General features: G+C 46.1%; 1 protein-coding gene and 1 non-coding gene across 6 annotated transcripts; one reads left to right on the top strand and one right to left on the bottom strand.

Annotated features, from left to right (window-relative positions):
* Positions 1 to 1250: 1250 nt before the first annotated feature.
* On the top strand, positions 1251 to 21086 carry BCL2L14 (BCL2 like 14). 5 transcript variants are annotated; one of them, XM_073222636.1, is made up of 8 exons: positions 1251 to 1446; positions 1677 to 1764; positions 5546 to 5595; positions 6293 to 6738; positions 11657 to 11833; positions 13826 to 13896; positions 16782 to 17048; positions 20216 to 21086. In XM_073222636.1, the coding sequence occupies exons 3-8, from the start codon at positions 5546 to 5548 to the stop codon at positions 20252 to 20254; spliced, it is 1050 nt and encodes a 349-aa protein (XP_073078737.1). In that variant the 5' UTR covers positions 1251 to 1446; positions 1677 to 1764; the 3' UTR covers positions 20255 to 21086. The 5 variants fall into 5 exon arrangements, with proteins under 5 accessions (XP_073078737.1, XP_073078738.1, XP_073078739.1 ...); XM_073222637.1 differs by lacking the exon at positions 1677 to 1764; XM_073222638.1 differs by lacking the exons at positions 1677 to 1764; positions 5546 to 5595.
* LOC140846643 (U6 spliceosomal RNA) lies at positions 4865 to 4971 on the bottom strand. Its single transcript, XR_012125978.1, has one exon. It is a non-coding gene; the product is annotated as a U6 spliceosomal RNA (small nuclear RNA).
* Positions 21087 to 21318: the final 232 nt, after the last annotated feature.

Below are 21318 nucleotides of genomic sequence, written 5' to 3'. Positions count from 1 at the left end.
TCCCAGAAGGAGAGAAAGGGGCAGAAAGCTTCTTCAAAGAAACTGGCTGAAAACTTCCCTATCTGGGGAAACAAACAGACATCCAGATCCAGGAAGCCGAGAAAGTTCCAGAAAGGGGACATTCTCTGTCCTCAATGAGCCTGCCTCTTTGTGCCAACCTTTCCTTTGTTTGTACTTAACTTGCCAACACCTCACTGGATTCTAAATTGTTCCATTGTCATTAAGTTAGGTAACTCTGAATGCCAGTAACAGCTGTAGTCCACACTATGTGATTTACTTATGATTTATGCATTTGTTGATTCTTGGATTGTTTCAAATGACTATATCTCATCTATCCAAAAAGACTGTAAGTTTTTTAAAAAAGAAGAACTATTCTTAATATTTCTTCAATACCCTTTAAGTTGACTAGACAGGCGCATGTTATGTGCAATAAATAATAGTTTGCTGGCTAAAATCCACTTTGGTCACCAAAGAACTAACTGTCCCATAACCACTGTTTGTGTCTCACAGACCTGTTTGCCTAATATCTAAACAGACAGTTCTTCCCTCACTTTTATGAAATTAGCCTAATTCCTCTTTCACCATTCACACTTCCTTCATCTCCACATTTCAGCCATTCAGCACTCATGGCTTCACAATCACATGCGTGGCCATTAAGTGTCTAGTTCAGTTAAGAATCTGAGTAGAACATAAAATCATATGTAGCTGCTGCTTCTTTCATATACAGAGGGAATTCTAGCCCTAAAATTGTGACATACGGTCTTTAAATGAGTTTTTTGGTGTCTAGATGACTCAGTTAGCTTTAGTTTTTAAATACTTTCCAGTAGTTCCCTTTGAATACAATCTTTGGTTTTCAAAGGAGAGGTAACATGATAGAGTGTGAAGCCAGAAAGACCAAGGTTTGGATCTCAGCTCAACTGATAGGGACCACTGGCAAGATACTTTACCTCTACGAGCCTCAGTTTCCTCATCTGTAAAATAGGTGTTATAACACCTGCCTCTCAATGTTGTTAAGATTAAATATGTGCACATTACCTGTCATATATTTGGTGGTCAGTAAACATTTGTTAAAATGATGATATAGAAGGAAAGAAAAGAACCCTCCAGAAAACCCAGCAAACTGTCCCAAAGAGCAGTGAGAGAGCTTGATAAAGGTATAGAACTCCTTTTAGAGTTAAATTACATGGGCAAAGTTCAGCCCCTCCTTCAGTTAAAAAGCTGGGGGCGGGGCTTAACAAGGAAGTGGCAATTCTTTTCTAAGCCTTAGTGCTAAACCTGAAGAGGCTACACCCAGAGGAATCTTAGATCACAGGAGCCTTCCTAACTGAGAAGCCAGGACGACTAGGTGACAGTACCCTCTTAAGCTCCGTGGAGACTCAGGTATAGAAATATTTTTACTACCACCTGACCTGAAGCCGGAGAAACCACTCACAGCTTCAAAAACAGGTAACACCAGGAGGCGTCAGTCTTCATTCTGTCTTCCTGGGAAGACACCGCTGGGTCTTCAGTCTTGGTTTTGCTAATGATGCAATCTAACTAGGGGAAACATTTACTGACTTTATTTTAAAGTTCTTATTATGTCTCAGTAAGTAGATGACAGCTAAGAACCTAGTTTATTGGGGTTTCCAGAAAAGCAAAAGCTATTTGGTTTCTCTTTCATTTTTCCTTTGCCACAGAAAGTCTGAGGTAAGTCAGTGAAGAATCTTTACCTGGCAGAATCATTTTTAACATCATGCAGTCGTCTCTCATTGAGTCTCTGACAAGGTATGTGATGACAGGACAGACAGTCTATGGCCAGGAGCCATGGAGATCCTGAATTCCTTTTCTAGCACAAGGATGAGGCTGAGGACAGGGACCCCTGGGTTTGAGCCTAGAGTCCTGAGTACCTTGCAAGAAACCTGGGCACAAGGTCCAGTCCTGCAGACCCTCTAGAGATGTCCTTGAGTGCAAGGCCCCCATGCAATGGGAAACGCCTCTCCTTCCCCCACCCCCACGGGTTCCCCTACCCCTTCTGTTTACACTCAGAGACTTAGTCCTTCTTTAATTAATATGACCTCGGGCACTTGCTCATGCTCTCTTCCTGCCTCCTGTTTAGCTTCATGGTAGGAAGTAGGCATTTTACTTCATTCCTCTTTTCATTCAGGATTAAAGAACGTGTCATTCTTAGAGAAGACAAACAGGCAAGAAATGAAGACACTAAAGTCTTAAGTTCAGGGAACCAGGAAAAGGTCAGACTGCTCCTGAAGTGCATAAGGAAGTACAGGATGCTGAAGGGCAGGCTCAAGGCAACCAGACAAAATTGAAACTCATTATTTGGCCTGCAAAACTTCCTTTGGACAAGCGTCTATACCCATGAGTCACACTCGGGCCTCATCTGTCTATCCAGAGCAATGGAAGTCATCTCTTCCATTGAACAGCCTGTTGCCAAGGGGTCCTACACACCCCTCACTGGGACAGGTAGACGCGGCATGTATGGAGTGGAGAGTAAGTTCTGTCCAGCTTACTTGGGCCCTAGTTGTACGTAGCAGGTTCTGTGCATGGAACCAAGCAGCACATGTTTCCTCTGTACGCTTATCCATGACCTGCCACAGGAAGGGAAGTGAAATCTAACTTCAACAAACAATCCAGAGATAGAAAAATCCCAAAACTGTGATTGGAAATAACGGGACCTTAGGTGTTTCCCCGTGGTTGTGGCCTTCCCAGCTGAGCTACCTGGGGAAAGAGCACCTTCTCTGCTGATGCCAGGGAGACCCAGGCTGCAGGGAGACCCGAAGGACTCTGGCCATTTAGGGGGTCATGGGAAAGGAACCCTCAAGGAGGGGAAAATCCACCAGCAAAGGCAGCTCTGTAACCTTGCTGTGACTGGTTTGCGAGAGCATGTAAATAGTGTAGTAAGAGCAGAGTTACATCCACTGTGTCATCAAATTAGAATAAGCCTCATAGGTCTAATAAGCCTACTGCTAATTCTCCCCTCCGGGCTCTGAATCAGCCCTCAGGGGCCCCACCCAAGACTTCCTTTCCACAAGCATAAAACTTACGGGTGAAGTTTTTGTAAGCCCCAGGTTGGGCCTTTATTCTCAACAGAAATAGCTGATGGCAGAAGGGATCTAATATATGATAAACTCGCCCACTGCTGCTCTATAGTAAGACCTCGCTATAAATTTGATAATAGCTCTCCTTTCATTTACAATGACTGACTGTAGGGGGAAAAAACCTACACTTCTTAAATGTATTTATGTCCCCATGGATTCTTTCAGCTTCCCCGGCCCTGGGCACAGCACCCACCTCCACCTCCGTTAGGTGGGGGCTCCTTACCCAGCTGTTGCCTGAGCACAGCTGAGCTTTCCGCTCCTCACTCATCCTTGGCCTGGCCTACTGGTTGGACCGACTACTCAGTTTTGGGTAGCCTATAAAACCGCAAAAACCTCGTTTCACAAAGCGGAAGGGCTGTGTGCGCCATCTTCCCCTTTCCGAGGCTGCTTCTGAACCAGCATTTGACAAACTTATTTCTTTCCCTTCCCCAGCTACACCGCACACAGTTTTAAAGTCCTCACACTCCATTAGAAAACTTTCGTTCATTTTTTGTTCTGCTCTATTTCGCTTTTAACTTAGACGGAGTTTCTTCAGAAGCTTTGCACGTAGCATCCCACCCGAGGATGCAGTTTCGGCCCCGCCCTGCACACTTCCCGCCTACGGTGTCCTGAGTGGCCCGAATCAAAGGAAAGCTTCGAATTAGAAATCTCGCGAATCCTCGCCTGACACAGTCCCGCTCTGGTCTCTGGCCTGGGCCCCTTCTCCGCACACCTGGGAGTCCACGGCCCAGGGTCTGTGCGCATGCGTTGGGGGTGGGGCGGAGGTGGGAAGGCCGGAGGCCGCAGGTGCTTTACCGCGAAGTGGACGTGGCTGCTGTGAGCACAAGGTTCGCTGTGGCGCTTGTTGTGAGTGTTAAATTGGGAGAAAATGAGGGAAGAATGGTTATTGAAGCCCTGGCATTGGACAGAAAAATGATGAAACCGGACGAAGCACAGCGGCCAGGGCCCCCACTTCACATTGTACCCCCAAGCGTTTGCTTACACCCGCTTACCTGAGGCAGGTTTGTGGGGCTTAGGAGTCATGGAAATATTTCTGCGTGCGTAGTGGGTATCTCAGGCTTTGCATTTTTGCCCAAGGTGACACTGGGAAATCCAGTTCAGTCCCCTCCATCTGCACCTGATGTTCTGGACCAGCCCCCTGCAGCCCCCTCCCTGCCGCACTTCCATCAGAACTCACCCAGCCAGGGGCCACTGCGTTCTGGGGGCCTGGCCAGGGAGCTGTTCCTCAGGTGAACAGCTTCTGTATCAGCCAGCGTGAGCCCCTTCCAAATAAAAGAGAGGAAACAGCCATGGAGACAGGAAGCCCCTCCTTCAAATAGTAGAACCTTCAGGAACAGTTAGAGAATATATGAGGAGGAAACCAAGAACCAAAGAGATTAAGTGACTCGCCCAAGGACCTTGCAATTTAGAAGCTGAGCCAGTCCTGACCGTTGGCCTCCAGACACCCAGTGCAATTTGTCTGTATGCAGTCCAGTTTATCTGTATCCTGTCACGCTCGAAGTCTCTCTGCAGTTATTGTCCCGTTTCTTTTTAAGTTGGTCCTAGTTTGAGAGAATACAGTGGAAAGAGAAAGAGGGATATGCCAGCCATCCCATTAATATCACTACATCTGTCTAATAAGCCAAAAACATATGCCTACATATACCAAAAGACAGTATTAACATAGGACCATTAAAGGAAGGAGACCTAATTAAGAGCCACCTCAATGACAGACTCAGAGGACCTGCGATGTCTGTTGTACAAGAAAAAACATAGTAGCTACTATTTTTTTTTTTGGTATGGAACGCTTCACAAATTTGCATGTCATCTTTGCGCAGTGGCCATGCTAATTTTCTCTGTATCGTTCCAATTTTAGTTATGTGTTGCCGAAGCGAGCACAGTAGCTACCATTTTTGAGCCAGGTTCTGTGTTGAGATTTCTCATGCATTATCTTATACCCTCACAATATCCCTCCAAGATAACATATTTTCAGTTTACCCACAAGAAGCTCAAGTTCAGAGAGGTGAAATAACCTGCCCAATACAGCTGGTCATTGGTTAGGTCAGGAAGCCCACGCTGTTTTCCAGAATATCCGCTGCTAGGAAATTTTAGTCCAGTGAGAGTCGGTAGGTCTGGGCTTTCTGGCCTCTGGAACTAAAAAGAATACGTGGTCCTCACTATATGACAAAAGAATGCAAGGCAGATTATTAAAAAGAAATTATTTCCCAGCAAGAAACCAGAAAAGGGATTATTTCATGAAAGCTAAAATTGACAAAGTCAGTTCATTATATCCATCCAGTTATTCATATGGAAATAAAGGTGAAGTCCTTCTACCCCATCATTTTCCTAATGATCTTTCCAAAACATGCCTGTGATCACATCACCCTCCCACTCAAAACTTTGAAAAGCTCTCCATTGCCTCCAACAATGCTCTTCAAATTTTGTAAAAATAGCAGGATTTTTTTTTTTTTCAGATGAAATCTTGCATGGAACACCAAATATGGCAAGAAACAGAAGCAAAACTGTAAGCTTGAGCAGATGGCAAAGTTTGGGAGAGGGAACAGGAAGGGTCAGGGACCCCAAATATTGCTCGCTTCTTCCTTGGCCCACCTACCCTCTCCCAAGAAGACTTTTAATTGCTGCCCACTGTTTGAGGCTCCTTTTTAAATGTACTGATAGAGCAACAAGAGAATATGCAAAGCTTTCAGTCCCACATTCAAAGGTCCCCGTAATCTGGCCCTGACTGCCATTTCACTTGTTGTCCCACTACCTCCCTGAGCCCCAGCTGTCTACACAATGCCTGTTTATGCTATTCCACTTCTCTAGCTGCTCTTCAAACACATCCTAAGTTCACCTTTCATCTAACTTCTTCCAGTCCTGCTCTTAACTCCGATACCCACTCACCCATTAAATCCTTCAATCTTTCAGGGAGCCTCGGCTTGCTCTCTATTTGCAGCCATTGATTCCTCCCCACACCAGCCATCTGACCTCCGGTGTAGCACCTACGTCGCCCTCTTTGGACCTACCCATGTACCTGTCTCCCTTCCTCATCTCTATACGACTGAACTTTCAGAAACAACCCTGGCTCTGCCCTTGCCTTCCCGTGTAAGGACAATCAGGTGCTCAATGAATGTTCACGGAGTTGCACCCCTGTGTCTCCTGAACTCCCAGGGGTAGATTGCCCACAGGTATAAGGACATATGTGGACTTTGTTGTTGCAGGCCCGCCATGTGTACCACCAGAGAGTGTGACCTGGAGGAGATCCCCCTGGATGATGACGACCCAAATAGCCTAGAATTCAAAATCCTGGAGTTCTATGTCAAACAGCATGTCTTCAAGAACAACTCTGCTGTCTTCTCGCCAGAGCGGTTGAGAACAAGAAGTTTGTCCCAGAAAGGACTGGGGAGTTGCTCCACAAACGAGTCAGGGACACAGGTGTCATGGGCCTGGAGAAATTCCCAACCCAGTGAGAAGCCCATAATCCTTGCCAAGAAAAAGTCGTCTTGGAGAACATTCTTTGGAGTAGTGGAGAAGGAGGAAGATTCTCTGAGGTCGTCTACAGAGATCCATCGTCGGGGTCAAAGGACAGTGCACCTTGAGGGTGGACGTCAGCGTCAGTCAGGGTCCAGGTCCCTTTCTACCGTGGAACGGTGCTTAAAGCACGAAGGTAGGTCTCGGATTCTCCCGCAGCAGAATCTCTGCTCTTTGCGCGCGTGGTAGTTCCTCTGCTCCTCGCTGGTAATGCGCCCTTTGGCGGGGCGCTCACTGAACTTCAGTTTCCCAACTTTCTAATATTCAGTAACAATTACTCTCCTTCTCTCAAGACTAAGCAGGAAGGAAGAGGGTGGCAGTAAGGGGTGATGGGACTGGATTTCTCTGCTGTCTATAAATAAGCTTGCTGCCCAAATTCCAAATCCTCTATGTCAGAGGCCAATACACAGGAAAGCGCCCTAGATGGGTTCAGGCTTTTGCTCTTCCTGAGGGAAGCCAGCTCACCTCTCTCGGCCTCTGTTTTTCCATCTGTACATTGGGGGTAGCCCTCACTCCCTCCCTCTTAGGATGGATGGAAAGATTAGGTAGCTATATACAAAAATACTCTTCAAAGTATAAGCCACCCAAAGAAAACAACTCAGAAGCATTTTGACAAACTCTTCCCTCAGTGGGACAAAACATATGCTATTGAATAAAACATTTTTCCGAACAGCTTTATCACAGAGCGTTGCGCTTCATCCACAAACCTTGGCATAAGCATCTTCTTCCCTTTCAACAATGCCCAGTGACCAATGCCCAGATTTGAAAAGAAACCCACCCTCTCCTGCTGGGCTGGTCAGTAATCAGTCAGCAGGGGGCAGTAATGTCTCAGTTTTAAACTATGTCCCGGCTTAGTGGGAGAAGCAGCCCAGCTTTAGGTCATTCACTGGGATCAGAGAAACTTCCATTCGTGAGACTTACAGTTTTTAGAACAGGAGGAGTTGGGGTCGGGATCAGGTGGGGAAGTCCTCCTTGGCCCAGCCTGTCGTGGGACCCCAGGCCCCTCCTGCCAGGGGCGGCAGCTGAGCTCTGGAGCCAGCAGAGCAGTTGGGGGGCACCTGAAGTGACACCCGCTTCCCTGCTCGGCTACTTTGCCAGGGGACAGAGGACGCTTCTACAGACCTCAATCTTTTGGTTTCTTGAGATAAAGGATTCTGAATTTCCATACTACTGAAGTATCACTTGGCCTTTTTTTATTTTCTAAAATTTCAAGCTATTTCTTGAGATATATATAGATTTCCCTAAAAAAGTAGAAATGGGTGCCTCCTAAAGAGGCTTAGCTTTCGACATGTATGTGTAGTTTATCCTCCCTCCTTGCCTTTCTCTTTCCCTGCTTGCTTTTGTTTTTCCACTTTCAGAAGTTTTATTATATTCATAATTTTGCTGTGTTTATTCTTGTAAATCTGCACTTGATTTTAATGTTTCCATTGTTTTTATTGAAGTACATATGACCTACCATATTAGTTTCAGGTGTACAACATAGGGATGTGATGGTGATACACGTTATGGAATGCCCACCGCAATTAAGTGTGATAATCAGCTGTCACTGTACAAAGTTATTCCAATATTATTGACTATATTCCCTATGCTGTACTTCTCATCCCCGTGGCTTATATATTTTATCATTGGAAGTTTGTACCTCGCTACCCCCTTCACCTTCCTTTCTTTCTTGTTCGGACAATAATGTGGGCAGTCGTGTTGTGTGTGACTCAAGAGGGCCTTGATTTCTATTTCTACTCTGCCACGTGTAAATCAGAGCTTAGCAGCTGGTGTCTTTTAACCAAAGGTCACAATTTAGCCTGTGCTACCATTTCCAGGACTCAGGCACCAGGCTTAAGTGAGAACTATGAGGTTATGTCCCAACACCAAAGTCTAGTAGCGAGAGGCTTTAGGATGCAGGAAAATGGGCATCAATACCAATTTTAGAAACTCCGAGCCCAGGTTCTTTTACATGTGCACGTTCTGTTGCCCCACAGCTCTGACTCACTCCATGTGGAATGTGGCAGTTAAGATAGTTCTGCAACACATAGTAGGAAGTTCAAATAACTCTGGCTTAAATAACACAGAGGCTATTTTTGTCTCCCATATAGAAGACCAAAGTGTGGCTGCCCAGGCCCAACAGCAGCTCCACCAGCACTGGGCAATTCTTACTCTGCCACCCCTCAGCTAGTGGCCTCCCACCTCACAGTTGCCTATTTTGCAAGGTGACTGCTTTGAACCCAAGTTCAGACACAAAGACAGAGGAAGCAATGGAGAGACAAAGGGGTGGCTTTTTAGATATTTCAGCTCCCCTTGAGAGAGCTTTCTTGGAACTGCACTCAACTGCTTACATCTCACTGGCCACTCCTTACTGCAAGGGAAGCTGGGAAATGGAGTTTTTTCAGCTCAGTCCATTACTCCGCTGACGTTTCAGGGGTCTGTTGCTAAGGAGGAAGGAAATGGGAACTGGGAAATAGCAGTCTCAATGCTATGGAAATCTCTCAAACTCCCTGCCTCTTCTCTTTGAAGCAAATGCCTCAGGAGAAAGGCTGACACACTTTTCGAACCCTGCTCTCCTTGGCCCCACACTACCCCCAAAAAACAGGCCTCAAAGGATGGGCAGGCTGTCCTCTCCCTACCCCCATCCAGTGTCCCTTGCCTACCAACTCTGACAAGAAGGAAATCTTTTATTTTTTCAGCGTCTAGAATTAACGCGTTCAAATGGGAATCTTCCTTAGCGCTAGTTCATCTGAGTATAAATGCGTTTGCTTAGTTTTTCCTGCACAGGTTTCCTTTGCATGCCCACCAATTTGTGGAGATCGATACACTGTACAAGGGTAGGCAGACTGTGTACTTCTGGGCCTGCTGGCCTTATGACGGCCCTGCCACACGGTGGGGCTGGAGTATGAGGAGACGCAGCCTCTGGGGCCCTCATCTGCCTGAGTGTGAGCTGGGTGAGGGGCAGCTCCTGAAGGAAGAGCATGTGCTGCTCACCCGGACAGGCTGCGCAAGGTTACACAAGCAGGGAATACAAGCTCCCCTGTCCTGTCTCCATGCCGCCCTCTGGCCTTGGGACCTAGACTCCTGCCATTTCCTTGCCGGAGGCCTTGGGTGACCAGTGTTCAAGCGCAGGCTGGGCCGCAGTAAGCTGATTTAAAATGGAAAGTATATTTGATTTGGTTGTTAAAATGGGAAGGAAATGTGTCAATCCCTTTCTCTCCTTCTCTAATTCTCTCCTTTTCTGTTTTCAAACCCTGTGGACAGAGCATGAGACATATGGCTTTTCAAAGAAGCCATTATGCCTTTTTTTAAAGGAAGGCATTATGGATCAAGCGTCAGTTGCCATGGCTTTCCAGTGAATGTCCAGAGGGTGAAAGGGGGGCGCCAAGGCCCTGGGGAGGAATCCAGGGCGAGAGGGCCAGAGGTCCCTTGGCAGCCCCGTAGGATGGCAGAGTTTGCCTTTCATGGGGCACAGGCCTCTCTTATCTATCCTGATGTACAAAGCCCAACAGTTCCCCCGCACACACCAATCTTTTGATCAAAATTCCACTCTGTTACTTTATTCTAGTCTGTAAATTAAATTGTTTTTCAAATATCACATGATATGGCTGCTCTGTATGGCTCAAAGACAGAGTTTGTACAGGTTTCTACTAGGTAAGAACCTAGTGATGAATCAGCAATGAAAATCTTACTCCCAAATAACTCAGCACTACCACCTGCCTCCTCCACTGGACCCCATCCCTGGCCAGGGGCAAAGCTCACTGGTCTCTCACAGGCTACAACTAAGGGGACCAAAGCCATTTAAGCCTTCAGGTTCCCAAATGCATTGTTCTGTAATTAAGTGTGCAAGTCATGTCAATATTTTTCCTGATTGTAAATTCTCCAAGGCTGTGAGTTGTACTTTATGCGACCTCATTTACCTATCAGCATGAATTGGATGTTTCCCAGCAAACTTGGAGGAGTCTGTCGTGATTTTTCCATTCTCATTTCTGACAGGTTTCAGGATCTCTATTTTGATTTGTTCATTGATCCATTGATTATTTAGTAGCATGTTGTTAAGCCTCCATGTGTTTGTGAGCCTTTTTGTTCTCTTTGTAGAATTTATTTCTACTTTCATACCTTTGTGGTCTGAAAAAATTGGTTGGTAGAATTTCAATATTGTGGAATTTACTGAGGCTCTTTTTGTGAGCTAGTATGTGGTCTATTCTGGAGAATGTTCCATGTGCACTTGAGAAGAATGTATATCCTGTTGCTTTTGGATGTAAAGTTCTATAGTACTAGGTAAGAACCTAGTGATGAATCAGCAATGAAAATCTTACTCCCAAATAACTCAGCACTACCACCTGCCTCCTCCACTGGACCCCATCCCTGGCCAGGGGCAAAGCTCACTGGTCTCTCACAGGCTACAACTAAGGGGACCAAAGCCATTTAAGCCTTCAGGTTCCCAAATGCATTGTTCTGTAATTAAGTGTGCAAGTCATGTCAATATTTTTCCTGATTGTAAATTCTCCAAGGCTGTGAGTTGTACTTTATGCGACCTCATTTACCTATCAGCATGAATTGGATGTTTCCCAGCAAACTTGGAGGAGCAGGGAGACACATGACCACATGAGCCACGGGAGTTCAGTGTTTACCTGGCGGTGGGCACGAGTGCTGGACATGGCCCAAGAGCAGGGGTATTTCTCTTCCCTTAGTGACCAACCCCCAAAGGCTTGTGGAACTACTGAATGCCCTCCTATGCACACAGGAGCCAGCTCTCCAAGATATAAAGGATGTCCAAAAAAAAAAAGAGTAAAAATAACGGCATCATGAGCACTCCCTCAAGCTAAGAACTGGGCGCTCCCTTCTGTGTTTCTTCCCGTGCAAAGGGGAAAGAGGACCCTAATTTTGCAAGACTTCAAAAGGAGGGTGCAGACGGGTGGTTGTTTCAAGGTGGCTATCATTTCTCTGCGTGCTCCTCCCTGCATACCCACCCAGGGCACTTTCCTGGTCTTTTCATTTCCGGTAACTGCATATACCAGTGACCTAGACCAAGTTCTGGGAAGGGCTCTTAGCACCATTTTGTCTTGTTTCAGCTGTGGACCCCAAAGTTGTTTGCATTGCCAATAGAGTTGCTGAAATTGTGAACTCCTGGCCACCGCCAGAAGAGCTCCTCTACCAGGAAGGAAGCTTCCAGTCAGAAGAGAGATTGGTGGTCTACCAGGGCCCCCAGCCCCAGATACTCCAACTGAGAGCTGCAAGTTCTAAGAAAGGTAAACTTCCCTTGGAGTATTTGTGCTGGGCTGAGTGTTTGCTGGGCAGAGGTATACAAGCACTTACACATTTCTTCAGCTCAGGACGCTGCAACTCCAGAAGCTCGGCTGCCAGGGACTAAGGGCCTGACATTGGCCTGGAGAGAGCAGCCCAAGCCAAAGGGAGTGTGCAGATGGCCAGCTTCACTGCAAAGGCCAAAGAAAAGTCTTCTGCTGAGGGAGAGGAGGAGGTACACAGGGTGCACTCCACCTTGTCCACAGGGAACATGCAGCATCAGATTTAGTCATGTTAGTGATGGCCGAAGACCAGCGTGCCCATGGGAGTGCACTGGTTGTAGGGGGAGCATCAGCCCAGAGCTTTATGCTGTTGCCTTGGCCTCCTGTGAAAAAGCAGGGTGTTGTCAGACACCGGCTCTGGTGCAGAACACGTTGCAGAACTAATGAGCAGCCACCAGCCTGGGTCAGCTGTCAGCAGAACGGTAGCTCCAGCTAGGACTGTAGGTCCCACCCGACGGCAGAATTCTGCAGTTGAGAAGAGCAGGGCCAAGCGCCACAGGAGTAGTAGCTCAGTCCTGCCTTCCCTCACCAAGGACAGTCCTCTCGGCTCGCTTTCCCCGAACTCCAGTGGGCGGCGGGGGGCAGAGGGACTCCGGGTGGGCACACACTAAAGCACAGGGCAGAAGTTCTCTCTCCAAATCGGAGTACTGGAGTCTCCCAGCGCCGGAAGCAGACGGCAGAGTTTGTCCGGGCCGTGCTGTACTGTGGGGACCACGGCTGCTGCAGGAGCTGAAGGTGGGGGACTGGAGGACAGGAGGGCCTTTCTGAGCCTGCTAAGAAGCAGCGTCTCCATTTCTGCAATCTCATGTGTGTCTGGGAGGTATAAAGCAATACCCCTAAGCCACGCTGAAGCCAGGGCTGTTTTCCACTCCAGGCCCCTGGGGCAGCAGCTTTCTTTCCCTGAGAGGCATTGGGTAACGGCGACCCATGGGCCGTGCAGACACGAATGCTCGCCTTTCCCAGGTGACCTGAGTATCACACGTCCCGTGTACCTGCCCTTCACTAGACCTTCTTGGGACATGATATGCTGGATTCATTTCCTGGCCTCTCTTTCCCTCTTGTCTGGGACAAACACGAGGACACCATGACTTCAGAGATTGGCCACAAGTTAAAAATTCTGTTCTCTTCGTAACTGGCTTTCCTCGTTGGGATTCTGTTTCATAGCAATGACCGTCTCCCTCATGTTCAGTTAGTAGCATGTTGTGAGGTAAGAAAAATCCTCCTCCGCTCCCCGTTACAGCACGCACAGCACACACCAGCTACAGCCGTCTCTCTCTGCCTGCCTTTGGGGTGGGAGAATTTATCCGTTTTATGCATTTATTCCCCACCTTGTTGTAAGGAATTAGCATATAGAATATACACTTTAGTAAAATAAATTAAATTTATGAAAGATAATGTAAAAAAGAAACAAAAGCAGGAAAACAAGTTGGACTTGGGAATGAGTTTAATTCCCAAAATGCAGGCCTGGAAGATCATGTCCTCCCTTAGATGGAGGCCATTTGGCTGTACACTTGCCAGCAGCTCACACAAAGCGGGTATACGATCAAATAGGGGATTTACGGTGTCCATATGGAAAAAGCACCGTCTGCTCAGGAGAAGCCTAAAGACCAGAGAGAAATTTCTCCTAAACATCTGCAGTGATAGGATCGTGTGTAGTGGAACTAATGTCTTCAGCAGCATTCATACAGTAACTAGAGTGATGAAGTTCATGGTGGGAACAGGACTCTAAGGGAAGGAGGAATGGCAGAAAGGAGGGGCCTGGGGGAGAGGGATGACTCGTGCCTGATCAGCAGAGGCGAGGTAAGATTTAATCTGCTGAGAATTACAAAGCACATGTCTTCCTCAATCCCTGACCAGGCCACAAGCCTCATCACTGGAAAAATTTAAGGTTATCTTTTTACTTAAAAAAAAATAACTGGAATTTCCCTGTGACAGATGACGACAACCAAATAATAGCCAGAATCGTTGACCTGCTGAAATATTCTGGGGATCATTTGGAAAAGGAGGTATGGAGCTTCTTGAGTTAATGTGGTTTCATTCTGTGCCCGCATACTGGTACATGAGAATGGAATTGGGGTCCAGGTTGTGTTCCTTTTCAAAGTTCTGCTTTCCACTTAGTCCTAAATTTTATTTTCCTTGGAGTCAAAATTCATCACGCTGGCCACATCTCAAAAATGAATCATTTTGGAAAAAATAAGTAAACCTTCTGGAGCCTTCTTGGAATTTTTGGAAATGAGAACTATAACTTTGTTATTGCAAAAGACACCAATAAATTAAAATTTGCTGAAGAGAAGTATGAATCTAGTTCTCCATGTAGCTGATCCTCAGGGAAGTTTAGATTGACTCTTGCATTTGCCCTGCAGCCTGGATATCGGTGTCCCACAGCTGTTCCAAGGCTGGAGTCCTTCCTGAAATCTCCCCTTAGAGTGGCTGAACTCTTCTCTGTTCAAGGTTGCTCTTAGCTATTTGGCCAGGGAGGCTGGCTAGTGTTACTTGGAGAACTCTGCATATCCTGCCATTTAGCAGTTGAGACCCTTCATTCGAGGTGGGGAGACATGGGGGTGCCTTCAGATGGAGTTGGGCAAGCCCCCACTGGAGTCAGGAGGGTTTCTGAGTGTGACCTCTCCCATGTCCACCACCCGCAGACTGCTGAGTAGTCTCTGGGGACTGACGGGCTGGCTAGGAGAGCAATTTCCTTGTTTTGCTATGATCCACGGGGAGGAAGTCAGGCTCCGTTGGGCTTCTGCGGGAGGGGGAAGCAGCACTGCCTGGCCGGCCGCCCTTCCCCACTGCAGCGTGCTCACTGCCTCCTGTCATGCCTGTCAGAGGTGTGACCAGAGGTGACCAGGAAGGTGAAGGGCATGCGAGATGGTGCAGAACGAGAAACAGTGAGAAAACCAGGGATATCAGACTAAAGAAAGAGGAGGTGGTATGTGAGCTTGGGGCCACAGTAGAGGTGGACAGGGGTGCAGAGGAGGCAGGAAATAGAACATGGTTTAAGGACACCCCTGTGTTTCTCCAGAACTAGGATCAGTGGATAAGAGATATGGGGCAATTTATTTCTCCCCATTTTAAGAGTTAACTTTCTAGGACTCGGGGCTTCCCACTGGGGCCAGGAGCCAGCTGCCTTGTGAAGGAATGATCTTCCTGTCACAAGGAGAATTTCTAGTAGATGCCAGCCAACAGTTCAGCCCTTGAATTGGGAGGGGACTATCAGATGTCCTCCAGCGATCTCTGCAGCTGGAAAGTCTGTGTCTCTCATGGCAACCTCTTCCCTGGCCTCCCAAAGCAGTGACTTGCAGTAGGGTGGGGAGGCCAGGGACAGGAGGCAGCATGAAGGTGACCCCTCTGGGTATAAAGACGTTTCCTTTTCACCCACAAATGACCACTTGTGAATACCTCTCTTTGCCTGATGTGCTCTCTTCATTATTTACGTAGGAAACATGATTTTTCCGATAGAGACCTCTAATAGGAACCCACGGGTGTGACTTGCTGTGAGGGGGTGAGTTCCCACCAGAGTGGGACAGTGACACTGAGGAGGGGCTCCCCATGGCCACAGAGTGTCTGCAGGGGTCTCATCCCACCTCCCTGGAGCTCCAAGGGGCATAATGGGAGGAGCCAGGTTCCCTGTGGGAGGGGCTTCTTTCCAGCGTGGGATTCTTTAACTGTTCTGGCAAAGTCCAGGCTCCTGGCCGCCCAGTGAGGTTTTGAGTCTAGCCTCTTCACCTCGGTCACTGGTTAAGAGGAGTCTTTATTGGTGTGGATGACACTGGTCCTCCTGCCTCAGATTTATGGCTCAGATATGCCTCTTGTGGCTCCCAAAAGTTTGGGGGTTGTTGGCTGGGTTCCAATAAAGTACATGGCCCCACCAAAATCTTTATGGAGCATCCGACCCGTTCCCAGAATATCCCTTTTAGAAACAATATTTGTTGACAACCTGTTTAGCTCATCATTCCTCAAGGGTAGAGCTAGAGGATTTTCAAATGAACATTTCCTGGCCCACTAAGAAATTCCTGCTTTCTCCTGACAACCATGTTAACAGACATTCCAAGCATGGCTTTACATGAGAGTGATATATGCCTTTATGACACATGTGGCTCTGATTTTTCAAAAGAAGCAGAGGTGGTGTTGGTTTCTCTAAAAGGTACAGCAGTCCAAAGGAGGTAAAGCAGAGATACAAGGTTCAAGAGAGGGGCACAAAGTAAGACAGATCATTTAGAACAATGGAAAACAATGGATGGATTAGGTGTTTGTCTTTTTAAAGTAAACACATGCTCCTCGGGGTCTTCACTGTTGTCCTTGTGCTCTTGCAACATCGTTACTAATTTCTAACATTTCCAGAGCACTTCCTCCACATCAGGCACTATGCTAAGTAAGTGTTTTACTCAATTATCCTATAAAGTAGGTACCATCATCATTGGAGTTTAGAAATGACAAAAACGGATGCTGAGAGGTCAATTCATTTTCCTAAGGTTGCACAGCTGGTAAGAGGCAGGGTGGGAGTCTCAGCCAACACAGTCATCTCCAGGCTTTGGATTCTATCCATTTTACAACCTCTAGCAAAGCCCTCGGCACTGTACTGCAGTTGTCGGTAGACGGTGAGCCCTTGCGTGAGGGCCTGTGTCTTAATCATCCACACCACATGCCCATTGTAAATTTTCAGGGAACACTTATGAAATGTTGGATGAACGGGCTGTCCACTTTTATTATTGACTTGTCCCAGTGAAATGAATTCACAGAGCAGGTACGTGCCTGCAGGACAGCGTTCCATGGGTGAAACTAGAATCCAGGGTTTTTCCGTTGGATGTTTAGGGCCCACTGTTGAGCTAAATAGTCAATCCCACTGGGTGGGCCAAGCTGCTCTGCTGAATGTTTATCCTCTTGTACACAGTTGAAGAGAGACAAGACTTTGATGAACACCTTCCAGGACAGGCTGTCCTACTCTGTTTTCAAGACCATCACAGACCATTTCCTAAGGGGAGTGGACACCAGGGGAGAGTCGGAGGTCAGAGCTCAGGGCTTTAAGGCAGCCCTTGCAATAGATGTCACAGCCAAGCTCACTGCTGTCGACAACCACCCCATGAACAGGGTGCTGGGCTTTGGAACCAAGTACCTGAGAGACAACTTCTCGCCCTGGGTCCAGCAGCATGGAGGATGGGTAAGTGCATCCTGTTTAAAGATGAATCTTCCCAGAATTCAGAGGAGATGGATGGAAAATGTTTTATTTAAGTGAGGGAACATGTCTTTGAAGCCACTCTCATGGGGTTAGGACACTTGAGTGGCAAGAGATGTATCCCATTGATGGGAACATACTTTTCGTGATTATCTTCATCATCAATAAATATTTACTGAGCTCCCAAAGGATATGTGGAGTGTGTGTGTTGGGGGAGAGGGACTAGTCAGATGTAACAGGAAATGAAGAAATGTTGAAAATGTAAAATGTTTAGATAGATATAATTTCTGTTTTTCACCAGTTTTTCAGGCAAACAAAGTCTGGCAGTGAAACGAGGAGAGGCAGGTGATTCCCTACCCTCGCAGGTGTTGTCAATGCACAGGGTGATCCCCAGGCAGAGACTTGGGGCTTGTGACATTTTATCATTGCTGCTTGGACCTAGCCATTTTGAAAGGGAATATCTTGACTAGAGCTAATAAAAGCAGTTAAATTTTCATTTGTTTTTAATTACATGCCATCAAGCAGAACAGACAGCTTCATCCCCATGCCTTAGTCTCAACCCCTCTCCCATCCTTTATCCCCTTTCCTTGAGATTTCCTCAAAACTGCCATGTTAAGTGGCTGCACAAGGGCAACTTTGTAAAGACGCCTCACCCCAGAGCTTTAAATCTCAATAGGTCTAGAGCACTTTTGTCTGTTCAAGCCCTTCGCCAGAGGACAGGCCTTTGCTCCACACTATCCTTAGTCCTCTTCCCCCTAGAATGGTCCCAGGACCAGCAGCAGGTTTAAGGCCGCCCTAGACATGGCCCATATGGCCCTGGAGCCTCAAACAGGCTTGATCTCTTTGCTACCAGAAGGAAAGAACAGGTCCTCTCACCTAAGGGGCTGACGTGCCCACCATGGTCTTCAGCAGCTGCCCATTGCGCTTACCCAGTCTTCCATTCTTTCTTATTTCCCATGTTTGTACCATGCTTCCAAGGATACCAGTGAAGACAACCCACAAAATGGGAAAAAAATATTTGCAAATTTTATATCTAAAAAGGGACTTAATATTCAGAATATGTAATAAACTCTTAACAATAAAAAGAATAAACCCAGTTTTCATGATGGGCAATGGATTTGAATAGACATTTCTCCAAAGAAGATATACAAATGAGCAAGGAGCACATGAGACGTTGCTTGCTCGGCAGCTTCATTTCAGCATCAGGGGAATGTAAATCAAAACCACAGTGAGAGACCATTTCACACCTACTAGAATAGCTAAAATAAAAAGACAAGTGTTGGTGATGATATGGAGAAATTGAGACCCCCATACTGGTTCAATGCAGCATTGCTGGTAGGTCTAGCAATGGTCTAGCCCCTTTGGAAAGTAATTCAGCAGTTCCCTGAAATGTTAAATATAGTTACCAACTCCACTCTTAGGTACATGCCCAAGAAAATTGAAAACAAATGTTCACATAAGAACATTGACATGAATGTTCATAGCAGCACTCATTACTCAGCATAGCCAAAAAATGGGAACAGCCAAAATGTTCATTAATGACAAATGATGAATGGAGAGACCACAAGTGGTATATCCATACAAGGGAATATTATTCACCCATAAAAAGGAGCAAAGTACTAACAAATATATGAACCCTGAAAACATTATCCTAAGTAAAAGAAGTCAGACAGAAGGGCCATATATTTTATCACTCAATTTATATGATATGCCCAGAATAGGCAAATCTGTGGAGTCAGATGAGTGGTTTCCTGGGGCTTTGAGGAGAGGGAATGGGTGGTGACTGATAGACGAGGACCTTCTTTTCGTGGTGATGAAAAGTTTTAAAATCAGAGGTGATGGTGGCACAGCTCTGTGAATATACTAAAAGCCACTGAACCACATACTTTTAAAAGAATGAATTTCATGGTATATTTCAGTAAATCTGTTATGAAAAATGGGAGTTCTAATTCTAGTAAGCCAATAAAAAGAGAAAAGAAAAAAGAATACAGACATTTTTATTTACTTATTTTTAAATTTGGCTGCAGGTGCTACAGAGAAAGACAGTTCCAATTAGAGAAAATAGATGGATTTTTCAATAAAAATCATAAAGGGAATTTGTAATTTTCAAAGGCATTAGAATTTGATGGCAGTAGTTCTTTATCATTTGTAGTTTCAATTCAAAATTTATTAGTTTACTTTTCCAAGTCATCATAAATCCTAACCTTAAGTCTTGGCCATAGCGAGGTTTAATTTGGAGCACGCAGCTGGAAAGTGACGGAGGGAGGAAACAGAATGAGAGCAAGGACTCATTTTTCTGAAGTAACGGAGAAAGAGTTGCAAAGTGAAGGATGTTGATAAAGGAATATTCATGAGTTGGTGAGCTGTGAAAGGGTGAGAGGGATGTGGATGAGACCTGTGCTCAGTCCCCCTGCAGAGGAAAGAGAGACGACACTGGGCAGCCAGCCTGCAGGAACTTTCACTGGCCCCACGTATCTTGGTGACCCTCTGGGGTGGACTTGCAGTGGTGTGGAAGGAGGAACACTATGCCATGCACAAATTTTCCAGGAGCTCAGACTTCCCAGCTATCTCAGTATCCTGTGTCTCCTGGGAGTGTGGGACCATGTTTTTGATGCCTTAGATCTCTCATAGCTGCCGTTACTGTAACATACATCATAGATGTTCAGCCAGTACTTGTAGAATAATAAATGAATCAATTGAATGAAAAGCAACTCAATCTGCAAAACATGCTAAATAAACTACCGTGAGATTTTAATTTACTCCTTGGCCCTTTTTCCTCTCTGTGGAACACTGTCACATAGTTACCTGCCTTCCTGCAATCCCACCCATTCCACAGCACTTTGAAAGGAGAGCTTTGCCATAGTCACGAACCTTTCAGTGTCTGCTTTTCTGAATGTTAAGTACAGCATCAAAGCCTTTTCCCATCCAGGCTGTTCCCTCTGGATGTATAACATAAATCCTCAGCCGATGTTTTCCTTTCAGGCATACCAAGAATGCCAGCCACCTTTCCAAACCTCCCCCAACCTCCACAAAGTCTCCGGGCCTCGGGTCAGGCCTGGGATAAGAAAGCAGAGTTAACGGGCATATGCTTTCACTTCTACAGTGAATCAAACTTGGAATTTTAAGAATCTATTTCTTTTTTTCCTCTCTAGGAAAAAGTGCTTGGGATATCATGTGAAGAGGTAGACTGACACATCTGAAGGTCTGTAATCTGGAACATTCGTGCAGCAGTGGGCCGGTGTGCATCAGCCTCAGCATAGACTACAGGAGAAAAAATTTAAATGGACAGGCAGATGGGGCCTTGGGTTTTTCAAAACCATCATTCCTGTGAGCAAGAGGCAGCAGAAGAGTGTTGCTCCTGTCCCACGGATAGACGGTAGAGGCGTGGCCGTTGACATCCATGTTTTCTAGGCCCTCCTTTGAGTGGGTGAGGAAGTCTGGAAAGATAAGTGGAATTTCGCCTTCCAGATATTCACAACAGAAGCCATCATCCTGCCTCTGTTGGCCACTTTAGGGAATGTGTGTTATAGATATTTGCTGTTCCCATGAGAGGAAAATGATAAATTGTGCATGTTTCTACTCTTCAGTTTCCAGTACTATTTATTTTTTAAACTACACTTGGGATGGCCTGATAATGACACTGTTTCAAGCCTGTCTTTAGGAAGACTTTGCTGGTCAAGCTGGTATGGGTAGACACAACCCAAGGTCACCCTTGAGGTTACTGCTGTATCCACTCTTTTGGAGACATGCTGCCATCTCTGCCTTTTTGACTCATTTTTTTCTGGGAAAATTCTTTGAGTGCGAAGAACTTCCCTGTGGCAGAAAACAAGTACTCCTATCACCCTCAGCTCTCTCAGGGACCTCACCACTACTTCTCAAAATGTCTGAGACACTTTACAGCTGAAAAACAGTCAAAGTATGTATACGGTCTTATAAATTTCTGGATCCCTAGTACCCAGCATGTAGCCTGATGTAAAATAAGTACTTAATAAATCTTTGATGCACAAATAAATGCATTAACCAGACATACTTTCAGCTCCAAGGGAAAAACCGGGTCTATTCATGTTTCACTACCCTACCAGTCCCAGTTAAAGTGAACTATATTCTCTTTTACTTTCTTCCCCACACAGCAAGTCACAAATGCTGGGATAAAGGAGTTTCCGTTCATAGACACAGACACTAGAGATCCACTTTGATCCAACCACTCCAGATTATTTTCAGTTTCCCAAATGAATTATGCAAGCTTAAACATACC

Source organism: Manis javanica, chromosome 15, assembly GCF_040802235.1.
Source record: "Manis javanica isolate MJ-LG chromosome 15, MJ_LKY, whole genome shotgun sequence".
Lineage (NCBI taxonomy): Eukaryota > Metazoa > Chordata > Mammalia > Pholidota > Manidae > Manis > Manis javanica.
Note: the sequence above shows the minus strand (reverse complement) of the source record. Positions and strands in the feature narration are given on the sequence as shown.